Source organism: Cololabis saira, chromosome 18 (assembly GCF_033807715.1).
Source record: "Cololabis saira isolate AMF1-May2022 chromosome 18, fColSai1.1, whole genome shotgun sequence".
Lineage (NCBI taxonomy): Eukaryota > Metazoa > Chordata > Actinopteri > Beloniformes > Belonidae > Cololabis > Cololabis saira.
Genome location: NC_084604.1, coordinates 20,595,236 through 20,607,677, shown reverse-complemented (window position 1 = coordinate 20,607,677; position 12,442 = coordinate 20,595,236). Strand labels below are relative to the sequence as shown.

The 12,442-nt window shown below is 36.8% G+C and overlaps 1 protein-coding gene across 2 annotated transcripts in view; it reads left to right on the top strand.

Moving 5' to 3' along the window:
• Window positions 1–1,546: 1,546 nt before the first annotated feature.
• The window catches only part of ezrb (ezrin b), a 34,499-nt gene continuing 23,603 nt past the window's right edge, over window positions 1,547–12,442 (top strand). The window contains exons 1-3 of one of the 2 annotated variants that reach the window (XM_061746531.1): window positions 1,547–1,665; window positions 4,054–4,166; window positions 10,233–10,316. In XM_061746531.1, the coding sequence (XP_061602515.1) occupies window positions 4,155–4,166; window positions 10,233–10,316 (96 nt within the window). In that variant the 5' untranslated portion in view covers window positions 1,547–1,665; window positions 4,054–4,154. Of the gene's footprint in view, window positions 1,666–3,986; window positions 4,167–10,232; window positions 10,317–12,442 lie in introns of those variants that run through there. The other variant, XM_061746530.1, reaches the window with a different exon arrangement.

Genomic DNA, 12,442 nt, shown 5'->3' with positions numbered 1-12,442 from the left:
TTATTGTGCAAATTGTATGTATATTATATATATTATAAATTTAATAGTAAATATATTCTAAATCACTGGCTATGAGTGTATATATAGTTTAGAAGTATGAGTATATTATAATGTATGAGTATATTATGATATGTAATCTATTTATACTACTATAAATAGAGGTATGGGTATATTATAATTTATAAAGTCGTTGCAAACTATTTTGCTCAAAAGTGGAACAGATCTGGTGATAGTAGCAAATATTGCTACTTAAGATGTGGATGGTTGTTTATTTTATTATATTTTATTTATTTTTGGTTCAATTTATTATTTCAGGAATTGTAGTGAATGTTTTTCACCCTTTTTGAGTTGGATTATTGTCATCTTTTGTATGTTTACGTGTGGAGCCCAGGAAGAATAGTCTTCCCATGGTGAAGACCAGAGGTGGGTAGTAACGAGTTACATTTACTCTGTTACATTTACTTGAGTAAGTTTTGGGAAATGTTGTACTTTTAGGAGTAGTTTTGAATCACTATACTTTTTACTTTTACTTGAGTAGATTTGTGAAGAAGAAACTGTTACTCTTACTCCGCTACATTAGGCCACGTTGAGCTGTTACTTTTCTTTTATCCGCGTACGTGTCAATCTCATGACATCACTGGGTGATTCTTTGGGAAAAATGTTTGTTTTTGCATGTTTTGTCCCATTTACACAGACTCAAACACACACAGAGTTTCTATGAGTTCATGGGCTTGTTCTAGTTCTGCCTGGTTAAAAAAGAAAAGTACAAAGGCTTGAAATTTTGTGCTACTTGTGCTTCATTTATTTCTTTATTCTGTTATTCTTTTATTCATTTTATTATTTATTAAAGTACTTGAATTTACTTTAAGATTATTTTAATTTAAGTTATTTATTTTTTATTAATTTAAATTTTTTTAATTATTTTATTGATTTAAAGCAGCACAACGTAACTTTCAGCTTTTGTTGAGTTTGGCGTCTCCTTTGGACAAAAGCGGTAGTGCTTTACCAGTAGTGTGGAAGGGTTCCTACCATGCTCCTCAAAGTTATATAGTGCCAGTGAAGGTGATACAGACCCCTCAGACCATGAGGTGTCATTAAACATGTTGGAAGTTGATGTACCATCACAATGACTCTGGAAATATTATATTAAGGTGGAAAAGTTACGTAGTGTCGCTTTAATTTGCCTGAAGATGATTATTTTGTAATTTGGTCTGTTTGAATGGTTGTGTTAAAAAAATAAATCAGACGTTACTCAACAGTTACTCAGTACTTGGGTAGTTTTTTCACCAAGTACTTTTTTACTTTTACTCAAGTAATTGTTTGGATGGCTACTTTTTACTTCTACTTGAGTCATAATATTCTGTAGTAACAGTACTTTCTTTTACTTGAGTACAGTTTTTGGCTACTCTACCCACCTCTGGTGAAGACTAATGGGGATAATTTTTAATAAACAAATACCCTACGGTGTATGCTCTGCGTCGATTTAACGCGGGACCATAAATCAGGCTTCAGGCTCCGCGTCCTGCAGCAGGGACGCTCGGCCGCACTGCGCTCCTGCTGCGCTCCTGCTGCCTGGCCGCGCCATATTGCGCCTGGATGAGCAGAAAGAGGGAGGGAAGACCGTTCAAGCATCTCCTCGTCTCCAAACACCCCCAGCCAGCTCCGGTAAGACCTACACTTCAGCAGTCTGTCTCACAGACGACACAGAGCTACTGGAAGCAGCGTAAAAACGTTTGTTTTTCGTACCCTTTTCCGTCTACTTCCTCGCCGCTCTGCACAAAGGAGGAAAATCCCACAACAGGTGTCTGCCGGATTATAGTCAGGATGTGTGCAGCGAGTGGAAGATGACGCTCTAGTCTGGCACACATGGAACAATAATTAAGATCGGGATATTTTAAGAGTCCACTAGTAAGTTTTAACATGAAATCTTAAAACATACAGCGGAAATATTTGAATATTTATTATTTAACTTATTCTCCGTGCGCTGGGCTTCAATAGTTGCGCTGTGGCTCAGTCTGTACCCAATGTAGACCAACTTTAATTAAAGTTACGTTCATTGCTTTTTATTTGAGTCCATTTGTGTGATTGTTTTAATACTCTGTAGGCTAGGAAACTAGGATTTGTTGTATATTGAAATTCGCCACACTCTCTTGTCTTGGTAAAGCGTTTTTGTGAATAGATGAAGACATTCAAGAACCGCAGTCTGGTTATGAGTTACAGGTTTGGGTATCATGCGTCATAATACCAGGCAGGAGTGGGTGGGGACTGCATTTGGAGGAGATAGTGGGCGAGGCACCCTGGAAACCAATTTTAACCTGCATGTGCTTTGGTGATTTAACTTGTGTCAAGATGAAACAAAATGACAAACTTCCGGCGCCCAATTATAGAATAAATGTATTTATTCATTTGTTGCTGCTATTAGGCAACTCTAAAGCCACGTTTTTCCTCATTTGACCCGGTTTTTATTTTTATTTTTGTATATTACATATTCTTGCACTCACAATGTATCAGTATTCCTTTCATCTATTTTTCTTATTTTTGCAAAATGACTGGATTTATACTGTAATAAATTAATTTTAGTTGGGAAAGTTAGATATAAAAGTTGGGAATCACAAAAGCAAAGCAAAAACTACATATACTACGATATTTTTTATTAACGCTTCAGTTTTATGCTATAACTATTATAACTAGTATAATAAACAAACATACACAAGCAGGGAAAAGGCACTTATATTTTACATGGAACGTGTATGAGGTATATATATGTAAATGTTTACAATTTTGTCCTTTTTGTATATGTTTTCATATTTATTTATCCTTTTTTCATTTTGCACTTTTAAACTTTTTTCCATTTATTACATGTTTCATGATAGTTACGGTACATTTCAAGAAAAAAGAAAATTACATTCAATCTTGGTTACTTTTTAAATGCCAGGGTTAGCTTTTTCTTTACTTTTCTATAGTGTAAACTTAACATGTTTACACTATTTAACGAGTTAACATGGTTTTCGCAGCATTTCATTCTTTTAATCTTATAATTTACTAATTACTAAATTTAGACTCCAATAATTTGACTATTTGCTGAAGAAAATGAACAAATGATGTGCTCCTGCTCAGAGGTGTCAAGTAACGAAGTACAAATACTTTGTTACCTTACTTAAGTAGAAATTTTGGTTATCTATACCTCACTGGAGTAATTATTTTTCAGACGAATTTTTACTTTTACTCCTTACATTTTCACGCAATTATCTGTACTTTTTACTCCCTACATTTTAAAAACAGCATCGTTACTCTATTTAATTTTGACCTTTAAAAAAAAAACTATCCAGTTAAATTGCTCCATCTGGATAGAGTGAATTTTGGTTACATACATATATTACATATCATAATATTTGGTTGTCCAGTTTTGTTCTTACATCCGTTGCCCTCAGATTCCTGCAACTAAACTTGGATGTACATTCCAATAAAGGTTAGGATAAATGATAACATGCCTCTGAAGTTTGACTTTTTGCACCATTACAATACTTATAGGCAACTAGTCATCATATCTCCTGCTCTCTGAAACACATGTTAATGCTCAATAGTACACATATATGGTTCTTTAATATATTTGCATTATACCAAGATGCATTCATTTTCAATGGCTTTTGTCCTTAATGGCTTTTGTCCCCCTTACATTACTTTTACTTTTATACTTTAAGTAGTTTTGAAACCAATACTTTTATACTTTTACTTGAGTAAAAAGCTTGAGTTGATACTTCAACTTCTATAGGAGTATTTTTAAACTCTAGTATCTATACTTCTACCTGAGTAATGAATGTGAATACTTTTGACACCTCTGCTCCTGCTGTAGAGAATGAACCTTGCTCAAGTTTTGAGTGAGCAGATCTGTGCTCTTACTTTGAAGGGAGGAAGTACTTCCTGTGCTGCGCTGGTCGGTTGTCGTGGTGATTCACTGATGACTGTCGCGTGCAGGAGTGGCGAGTCGCTCAGCCTTTAAGTAACAGCAGCAGAAGTGGCTGAAACCCGTTTCTCCTCTTTTTCTCATTTCAGGAAGACGCAGCGAGAACCGCAGCCACACGGAGTACAGATTAACCTTTTTGGAAAGACTGGTTTTTATTTATTTAAACGTGTAGACTCGAAACAACAGAAAAATGCCCAAAGCGGTAAGTAACTCTATAGTTTGATCTTTTCCTTTAGTGATATTAAATCACTGTTATTGCTGGGGCAGCTAGTGACACATCAGATATAACCTTTGTTTTAGTCTTGTTTAACTACTTTAGACTCAAGCCATGTTCTGCTGATCTGTTAATCAACTATTTAATACAAAACGTCCAAACAGGAAAGTTTGTGGTTCGTTGAAATCTAACTGTCATCACTGTGATGCTGTAACTAAATACAAATATTGTATTTCCACTTGTCTTAACAGACTAAAAGTCTGGATTTGTAAAGGTTATAGAGGTCATAAATCAAGTTTGCCCTGACTTTTTTGGGTAAACACTTTCACATCCACATAGTACATTATTAGAACACATTAAAATAGTTAAGTTAATATATAATATGGAGCGTCAAAGTTAATTGAAACTTAACAATATACAGAAATGACTATGTAGTTAAGTCATGTAAATGTGAAAGGGGAATGCCACTCAGATCACATGGTCTTCTTGTATCCTGGGGGTGTCCCAAGAGTTTGAGATCACTTTCAACTAAAGCTGGCAACTACAGTTGTTTGGCTTTATTTCCTCAAACATTAAGAATCAGAAGTGTCAGACATGGTTACATTATTGGTGGACATGGATGAATATCTGTTTAAAATCGTTGCTGCTGTATGACATCCTAGATGAGTGTGATGGAAAGTCTCCTGTTGGATTTTTAGTCTGTAATTTGAGGGTGGTTCTCCACTGAAACCTTCTTTTGAACCTTGGTTCTCATAGACGTTATTCTTATGAAATTGCCCCATATATTTAGGCTGGGTTTTGTATTCAATTCCTCCTTACTCACTTTGCCACACCCAGCCAGCTACTGCAAAGTGAACAGTCACACGTATTCCTTTTCAGCTCACTGTTTGGAAAGTTCTGGACAGGCATGTGTATTTTACTGTATGGAGGAAAAAGTGATGTATATATCTTGGACATGGACATGCCCAAAGCAAATGTCTATTTTTCAATGGTGAATGGAGCTCATCTGTATTTGAAAGTGAAATAAAAAGTCCAGAGATGCCTAAAACATATGTCAAAGTTATATTTATTAAGAAAGACACAATTGAAAGGATTTTTTTTCTCCAAGAAAAAGGTATCTGCTGTTTAGGCTGCATGTGAATAGAGCAGTATTGCAATGACCAAAGCAACAACCGTTGTCATAAAGTGTGTTGTCGGTTTGTTTAGAAAAGCCCCTGGGTTGTCATGAGTGTCACTGTGGAAATTACATCATCCTTATCTGATGGCAGCAACATGCTGTTGCCACAAAACAGGTTTTTTTTTTTTTTGGGGCCGAAGCAGGCTGTATTCTTCTGTGAGTCTAAGGAGATCTCATAAGCCCATATCAAAAAGGATCATTCTGACTCTTCAATGTGTGCCCACATGATATAAAAACCATCACCAGGACAAGTCTGTTTTAAAAAGGCAGTTTCTTTGGTGAAGTTCTGACCAGAGGGCATCATTCTTGAAACCTAATCCATCAAATGCTAAGTCTCACTTCCGATGTTGGGGAGACATATTGAAATAATGTATAATATAATATAATGTATGTCTTATTTATAAATAAGACATTGTGCATTGACAACTTCCAAAACGCATGAAATTAGATAACTTGTTGGAAAAGTATGATTGTAGCCAGCCTGTGGCCCGACACATCTTGGTGATAAAAGGAAATGAGCCACAGTATTTGCATTATGTAATATATGCAAAACCTGCTTATTTTCAGTATTAATTTAGCAAGTTTTAAAAATAGCTTGTTTTGTACATCCAACACTTTAAAAGTTAGGTGTGTTGTGGGCAGTTTTGCTTAAATTACATGAATAAAATAGTTCAAGTCTTTTAATTTGCTTGACAATAAGTAGTCATCACAACTCAAGAATAATACTCTTCTTGTTAGTATTTTATAAATAATGGTCTCTAATTCTGCAATGTAAAAATCAAAGTGTTGCTCATTGAAAATACCCGTTTATATTCTTTACAAATACCCTAGCTCAAAAAAACAGGAAGATGATGAATCTGAGATGGAGAATCATTAAAGCTGATGGAAAGTGAAAGACCAAAGTTTGAGATATTTATAATCTTACAAAAGAGCTGTCTGTGAAAATGCACAAAAATATGCCTGTACTATAGATTCAGAGCAAGCAATGCAAGATACCCTAATAGGTTTGAATCCAGCGTCCTCACCCCATGTCTCCCTCTCCTTTCTCCTGACCTTTTGTCCTATTCTTGAATGGCGTCTCTTATCTTGCACTATGCACAAAAGCCCACAAGAAATGTTTAAAGCAAAGGTCAGTCACTATCATTGCTCTTTCAAACATTGTCTTGAATTTCACTGCTGTTAGAATTAAATTCAATTAAGATGTGTTACTCCTTAGTTTTTATCAACCCACAAATCAAAGCAAATAAAATTGGACTGTCATTGGCATAGATACCGGCAGGCTGTCTGTGGTTATTACATTTCAGATACTTGGCTACATATCATATCAGACATTCCAACATTTTGCATTTGGACAGGAGAAACTTCTTCTTTTTTTTTTGTAACTGCAGGACTGAGACACAAGGGGCTAAGAGGTTAGATATTTGAGGAGCGGTGAAAGGTCCTGTATTTATGCCTCAGTGACTCATGTTTCACTTATTTGAATGACACATTGTTGGACGTTAATGATGGCGCTCCTTGGCCTTCCCAGGCTCTCCCAGAATCCTGGTCCAGGTCCAAGCCTGTGGCACAAACCACACAAGGTGTGGCCGATATCATCACAGAGGGGCGTTTTCTTCTCCTGTGCTGTTCTGTCTTTTTTTTCTTTGTTTGTTTGTTTTAATTTTTTCAAATAAATGGTAAATCAGCCATATGTGGAACACCCCGGTTTTGTGATTCACCATCCCTAAAATGATCACAAGTCTTTGAACTCTGATTCTTTATTTACTTGTGTTTAAAATGACCGAGCCCACAGGGATGTATTTCCAGCTCCTCCCAAAGGTGGCAGTCATTTATGTCCATATTGCTCACGGGCTATTTCAGTGGAGTCCCCATGGCAACTCCATTGTTACAGATTCTTGTAAAGCACGTAAACTGTGCAGATGGTTAAATATTGAATAGTTCACACTGAAGAATGAATTACAGCCTATTCAGTCTAACTACAGAGGAGATGACCTGATCTGTTCAATCATATCATATCATATCATATCATATCACTGAATCAGCTTTTTACCCGATTTTTACCCAGACTGAGGGAAGCCAAATCTATTCATGATTGCATTTACAAGGGGAAGTGTTTCAAAGAATGCTGATGGAAAATATCTGGCATTCTTAGGGAATTGCTTGATTTGATAAATTGACCTACCTAATCAGCATTATATTCAAACCTTTTTTAAAAGCTTGGATATTGTGTAAAATGGAAGAAGCAACAATATTCAATGGTTTGAATATTTTAAAAGTCTATACATTATTAGAAACTGTAAAATTATGACTCACAAGTAATTAAGTTAATTGTCAGCAAGTTAGTAATGAGATTATGTTGTTAAAAAAAATATTTTTTTAATATAAAGTATGTGATGTCAGTTCAACATTCTGAGATTTTGGGGAGTGCCCGTTGCACAAAGGACGATGCTGAATATGAATGTCAGATCAAGCATCACATTCAACATAATTCTGTCCCTCTTTGGGCCTAGGTGTTAAATTTGAGGATCAGATCTGAATTTAACTTTGGAAATCTAACACATTGAATTTTCTCAGCTTAAAAGGAGACTTTAATGGGAATGTAGTCAACTTGTACATTTGCGAAGTCAGCATTAATGCTGAATGTTGCAAATGGGGCGTTCAAACCGCTTGTAGATCTTTCTCAGTCATGAGATGAGTTTTCTTAGAAAGCAAGCTCTGTTGTTGAGAGTTCTCTTAATTATGAAAGTATTTTTTTCTTCAAGTAAGAGTTGTTTCTTTATTGCAGCTTTTTAATCCTCACAATTTTAGTTCGTCTTTGTGTTATTTCCTGGTGACCAAACTTGTATTAATTGTATGTTGTCATAACAGGTATATTTGAGTTCTTCAGTAGCGAAAATGACTAATTCAAGTATGACTTTGACGACTTGAAGCCAGCATTGAAATAGTTAATGTGGACTCCTGTATTTTCCTCTGACTAAAGTTGCTCATTGTGGAACTCTGGGTCCGTGCCCGGTATATTTTTAGTATATGTGTCATGTTTTCTTTAGTACTATGAATGGCCTCAGTTTATTGTGCGTTACTGTTGGAGGACTTGGTTTTCGGATCAGATATCAATCAGTGGTTTCCGTTAGTCTGTCTGTGCCACGTATTCCACTCTCTCACTTGGTTAGGGTGAGTTTTTCTAGGTGGATCATCTGTAAATGTTGTAAATATAGATCCTAAAGTTGAGAGAAACCGTTTAAAATCCAGAATCATTTTTTCAACGAGGGAGGAATTGAAAATAACAGACATTAGAGCAGCTTCTGATCAGTTCTGGTGTGGATTTAATGGTCGGTTTTCGTGACTGGATTCCACTAGGATGTCAATAGTGAGGGTCTCCTGGGGCACTGCAGCTGAAAGGGGAGCTTTGTTTTGTGTTAACTAAATGTAGTTTCCCTCCTCCTTCCCCTGCTTTTTAGCCTTGACTTCAAGTTGGTCGTTTAATTGGATGACTTACTCCAACATTTCAAATTGTGCACATATGTGCTGTGTGGAACCCTTTGCAGCTCTTAGTGCTTCATTATTTAGATTTTTAGCTGTGGTAGAGGGGGGAAAAAAGAATTTGTCTCCTCAGAGCTTCTGGCTTTTGCTAACATTTCATGAGAGAAGCAGACCTTTGGTTGAAAAGATGGGGCTTCTTGAATATCCACTGTCTAGACTTTTGTGCTCTTATCATATCCTGGACAGTAAAGCACCAGGGGCTTTCCATCCAATGCTGGGACTGGGTTTTGCTACCTCTGCAGGGTTCGCCCTGCCAGTGATTTGCTCAGCTGTTGTAGCATTATGAGAATCAGTGTTTCACTGAGTCACCAGACCTAGACATCCCTTTTCCAGTGGGCGTCATTGAATTTGTTCGCCACTGAGGCTCAGCTCACAATGGACTGGAGATGAAAGATGTCACTGGAGGCTTCTGTTAGCAGCCTTTCTCTCTCTTCTCTCTGTCCACTACCCTCTTTGTATCATTTTCACTGCGCATTAATAAGCTCAGTCAATACTCAGAGGATCTGAGCCTTTTCATAACCCCCGCAAATACCAGAGAGATTTGACATTGTACCCACAAAAAAGACATTCAGCAAGAGCATTACTTCAATGCAGCCATTGTAAATATTTGTGCCTTGTTTCATGGCCTTTGTGTTAAACGCAGATGCTGTTTGCTGATGACCAACGAAACCCACAGTACTGAATATTGTTTCTCTCCATTATGATATATACTTGACGTCAGTTTTCATTATTCTGTGCGGCATGCCAGTCATGAGTTTGAAATTGAGCATTAATCACTGCGATGGATCCCTGTAAGTGCTTAATTAATATGTTCACCATGAAGCATGTTTTAGTGAAATAGTCCTTTTTGTATGTGCAGGTAACTGGAATCACTCATTAACCAGACATCTGGGAGACCTGCCTTATTTCTGTGAATGGGACTGGATTTCATTCAGTGTTCTACCCATCCACAAAGCATTTTTATGGCTAATGAAACTATTGTTAGACGTGCCTCCTGTTTTGTGCTATATGTGAGAAAAAAATTTAATTTCCTTGCTTTGAGCTAAATGTACTAAACTTCAGTGATTATTGTAAAACCTCAGCTTTTGCAGTGGAGTTCATTTCAATCAGCCAGTCTGTCTCAGAGAAACCAGAGCCATGTGTGTTTACTCTGCAAATACATCCCCTTACCAAACAGACACAAACACACTCACACATAAACCCCCAAGCGCTCCTCTTAACATAGTTTGTGTGTTTTACCTCATATTAGTTCTTGCTTCTACAAGGTGCAAATATAGAACCACTATATTTTTCTGTGTCAGCAATTGAACTCTCTGCCTTCTCTCGTTTCTCTGCAGGTCAATGTTCGGGTCACCACCATGGACGCTGAGCTGGAGTTTGCCATCCAGCCCAGCACAACTGGCAAGCAGCTGTTTGACCAGGTAGATACAGTTCATATTGATTATTCACTGACTTAAACCAGCAGTTAATGGCCCTACATATCAGAAACATCACTGTGGAGACAAAGTTTCATGAAAATGGCTTAAAAAAAAAAGCTTTCAGGCTTTGAAAGGTAATGCCACTCACATATTACCCAATTGGCTAATTTCAGTCACTTGAATTGTGTATCAAGGTATATCTTCGCAATAACAGATCCTTGGTGGACCCGACACTTGCATGTGAGTCTTTCGGCACATCAGTCAAGATAAGGAGCTTTCTTTGTTCCCATTACATGCTGAACTGAATACTATGCTATGTAATGTTACTTAAACCAGACTAGATGCCAGTATTAGTTTTGAAGCAGGTATCTAATGATAGATACTTTCTAAGTTGACTTTAAGTAGCTAAGCTAAGTTTCAAAAAAGTTTAGTAACCTTATAATTGCGTGTGTTGCATTCCACCAAAGATGTTATTGCAAATATGCTCTCCGATACATGATTTACATGAATGACATTTTGATTCAAACAGCGTTCGTCGTTGAAAAGCAATACAGATTTTCAAGCATGTACTCAACCCACATAAAAATTAAGATTCAAATAAATCTCAAGGTTCCGTAATAAATGCAGAAGATGTTTGTAGGGGAATACTCCCAGCAGCACGCTCCATCAGGGGAGGTCTAAACGCTTGTGCCCAAGTATTTAGACCTCCACAGGCTTTTTCCAACCAAAGCAGTTTTGAAGCTGGGTTAGAGCTAGTGCATAACTTCCATTACTTTTTTTTAAAAATCCAACATGACGAACGCACTGGTTCAGAGCCAGGAAAACTGGACTACATGTATGAACCAGTTGTGTCAGGGGATTGGGGTAGGATTGGCATGACCAACCAAAGCATTGAGACTGTCATCAGTGAGCCACATCTGTGTGGAGTTGGTAGTGAAGAAACTAACAAATAAAACAAATAAAAAAGACACTGAAGTTGTTCAGCAGCGATATGTGAGGCTGTTTCCCTGCGTTATGGTCACTCACTGATGAAAAACACGATTTAGCAGTACAAGATACCAATTAGACTAAGATATTTCACCACTTTATTTAAAAAAAATACACAGAGCCACTTTCGCTAGCTCAATTAAAAACAGAATAAGAAAACTGATTCAACATGGAAAAGAATTTGAAGTAGCAGTGGAAAAACAACTTTATTTAGTAAATCGGGACTCACTGAAAGAAGATGTTTGAATATGGTCTTAGCAATGCCTCAGGCGTCAGTCACAATAACTGCTTTAAACTGATTTTAAAAACATTGTGTGCATCCTAGTTCAATATGACCTTGCTGGCATTTCTAGCAGTGTTCATAAATACCGCTCAGCATTTGGAAATGCTGGTCAGCATAGCAAAGAGCATGCACTAACAGCAGCTGATCATTTTTATAACTGGAGACTGGCAGTACTTAGACACTGGTTTTAGAAGATAACATTCTGATCTGTGTCCTTTGTTCACTATTGTCATTTAAAGATATTTATAGTACTGATTTGTGCTGTATTGTATTGGCGTATATGGATAATAGACAGCTCTACGTTAGAAATGTAAACAGTTTTTTTTTTTTTTTTTAACCAACATTATGTGGTCTACAGTTGAAAGTAAAACCTTTTATGCGAAGCAACAGTGTGCCAAGGAAGAGTGAAATGTATTTCTTCTGTAAAGGAACCATTGTTTCTTCTCTTACAGTTGTACCGGTATCTGTCGAGTTCCTGACTGATTATTAATTACTGGGATTCATGCCACTGATGTTCTTTTGTCTGCCGCTGTGAGAATATTGAGTTGTGTTTATTGTTATTCATTGCCAAATAGAAATACTTCCCTTCATATAAATCAGTTGACAGAGGTGATTGTTCTGCAGTCTTTCATCCACTGTTTGTTACATGTTGAAATAAGTTAGTGTGCTATTTTTTGCCATTACTGTGTATTGCTTTTAAAAAGAGTTTGTAACATCTAATGGTCACTTGCTTGGATAACAAATTATATTTTCCTGTACTTGTGCATTTCTATTGTTGAACTCAGTCGCTAAGGTCCAAATGTAGATGACAGGTCATTAGTATGAGCTCCTCTGTGCTTTCATGACTGCACCAGGGGAA